This window comes from Pinus tabuliformis, chromosome J, assembly GCF_031772625.1.
Source record: "Pinus tabuliformis cultivar Carrire ecotype Pingquan chromosome J, CPIR1, whole genome shotgun sequence".
NCBI lineage: Eukaryota > Viridiplantae > Streptophyta > Pinopsida > Pinales > Pinaceae > Pinus > Pinus tabuliformis.
This window is the reverse complement of record NC_142295.1, coordinates 1,340,389,541-1,340,391,396: the sequence shown is the minus strand read 5'-3', so window position 1 is coordinate 1,340,391,396 and position 1,856 is coordinate 1,340,389,541. Positions and strand designations below refer to the sequence as shown.

At 41.4% G+C, this 1,856-nt stretch overlaps 1 protein-coding gene across 1 annotated transcript; it reads left to right on the top strand.

The window, feature by feature from the left end:
• Positions 1-950: 950 nt before the first annotated feature.
• On the top strand, positions 951-1,586 carry LOC149232326 (chitin elicitor receptor kinase 1-like). Its single transcript, XM_089381882.1, has one exon. The coding sequence runs from the start codon at positions 951-953 to the stop codon at positions 1,584-1,586; it is 636 nt and encodes a 211-aa protein (XP_089238008.1).
• Positions 1,587-1,856: the final 270 nt, after the last annotated feature.

The following is a 1,856-nucleotide window of genomic DNA, read 5'->3' as shown; positions in this document are numbered from 1 at the left end:
ATTTCAAAAACCAATCTCATTGGATCATTGTCCCTCATCTCTAAATTATATCACTTTAACAATAATTGAATAATCTCTAATTCTGAATGTGAACCATTGAGTTCCTTTAATATCTCCAATGCTTCAAATGTTGTCGTACATCAATGAATATATTTCCTTACTCTCCTAAGGCTGATGCTTCAATCATAACATCTACTTTTTTATTCTTAACTTCCCAGATGGCACGTTGTTTTTAGTCTTCTTGAGCTTCTATTGCAATTTATTTATCTTCTTTATCTCTCTCCCTTTGAAGAAAATCTTGCTACCAATCATTAAAAACCAATGCACTCTTTATATTTCTTATCCATTGTAATTTCCTTTCCCAAAAAGGATAAATCCAACTAGAGAAATTATGGACATCATTTTTATAAAAATGATATTAAAAAAGATTCTAGAAATTTTAATTTAATTCAATCTTTAATTGGCCAACTATCAAAAAACATATGATGCACAGTAGAGGATGTGTACATAACTTGTATAAAACAAGAACCTCTGCGAAACAACAATTCCCTGTCGGCGGTTAAAACATAACTTTAATAGAACTCTATTTATCTTGATTTAGGAAGAAAGGGCCAGCCACTTGCGCTTCTACATGAATGGCAGGTGTCTTCTACATTGCAGGTGTCAAGAAGTGAAGGTATTTTGGGCTGCTTTCATTTCGTCTCGTCCAGATCGAACCTTTATTCGCTTCACTTTGTTAAATTTTCTACTTTAATGTGGCCCAACCATTGACTGGAATGACTAGAAAACATTCGATATTCTATTCAAATCTCGTTGAATCAAGGACTACATATGAGTCTTGCAGATTGAGTTTTCTTTGGGATAACATTTCACTCATGGCAATTTGAAAAGCTTCCTTGGTTTTAGAAATATGAGAATTTGAGTTTCTGTGTTATGGGAAGTCAGAAAGCATGTGCAAGCTCAAACTCCACATGGTCGAACAGCCGAAGCGCTTGAGATCATCACAAATAAAGGGCCCCAGGATGAGCACGGACGGTAGCGGTGGCTCCAGCGTCTTCTCCACCAGCACTGCCAATTCGCTCGCCAGTCTCAGGGACTTCCTCCCCGAAAACCCCATTCTCTACACACACAAAGAAAGTGCAGATGCCACCATGCAATTCGCCTATGAAAGAATAGGGAAATTGTCCGTCTGGAAGTGCATTTTCAGGGGGAAGACGATGCTCAGACAAATTTACAATGCCCACCACGCTAGCATATTCAAGCTCTTGGGAGGCTGCTGTGAGGGACAGATCGTATATCTCGCCTATGAATACGTCAAGGGATCAAGCCTTGCAGACTGCCTGAGGGGCAGCAAGGTGCCCGGATTCACGATCCTCGATTCCTGGATTTCTCAGATGCAGATCGTCGTAGACGTGGCGCAGGGGCTCAAATACATGCACCATGACGGCAACGTAAATTACGTCCATAATTACATAAAGTCCAGCAGCATTCTCGTGACAGAGCCTGGTTACAGAGCGCGGCTCTGCCATTTGGGCGCCTCTTATCTTGCCGGGGAATACGATGTGGGCGGCATTTTTGATACATAAAGTGATTCGAATGCGAATTTCCAGGCCAGAGCTTTGCATAAACATTCCAGCTTGAAAATTATGGGCACACAGGGGTAACGTGTATGGCTACATGTACGGCTAGGGTAACCTGTCAAATTCACTTTAACTACGTCATTTACAGAAACAATCTCAAAGGTACCATACCTCTCCTACACCACCACAGTTCCATCAAATGCTGGAGGGAAGTACAGCTAGGTGGGAAGGGAGCAGAGGAGCGCCTCTGGGATATGGTGGACATGCAATGTCAAG

What these genes read in the sequence shown, in the direction of transcription:
- LOC149232326 (XM_089381882.1), top strand. Translation starts at nt 951, where the DNA reads ATGTGCAAGCTCAAACTCCACATGGTCGAACAGCCGAAGCGCTTGAGA.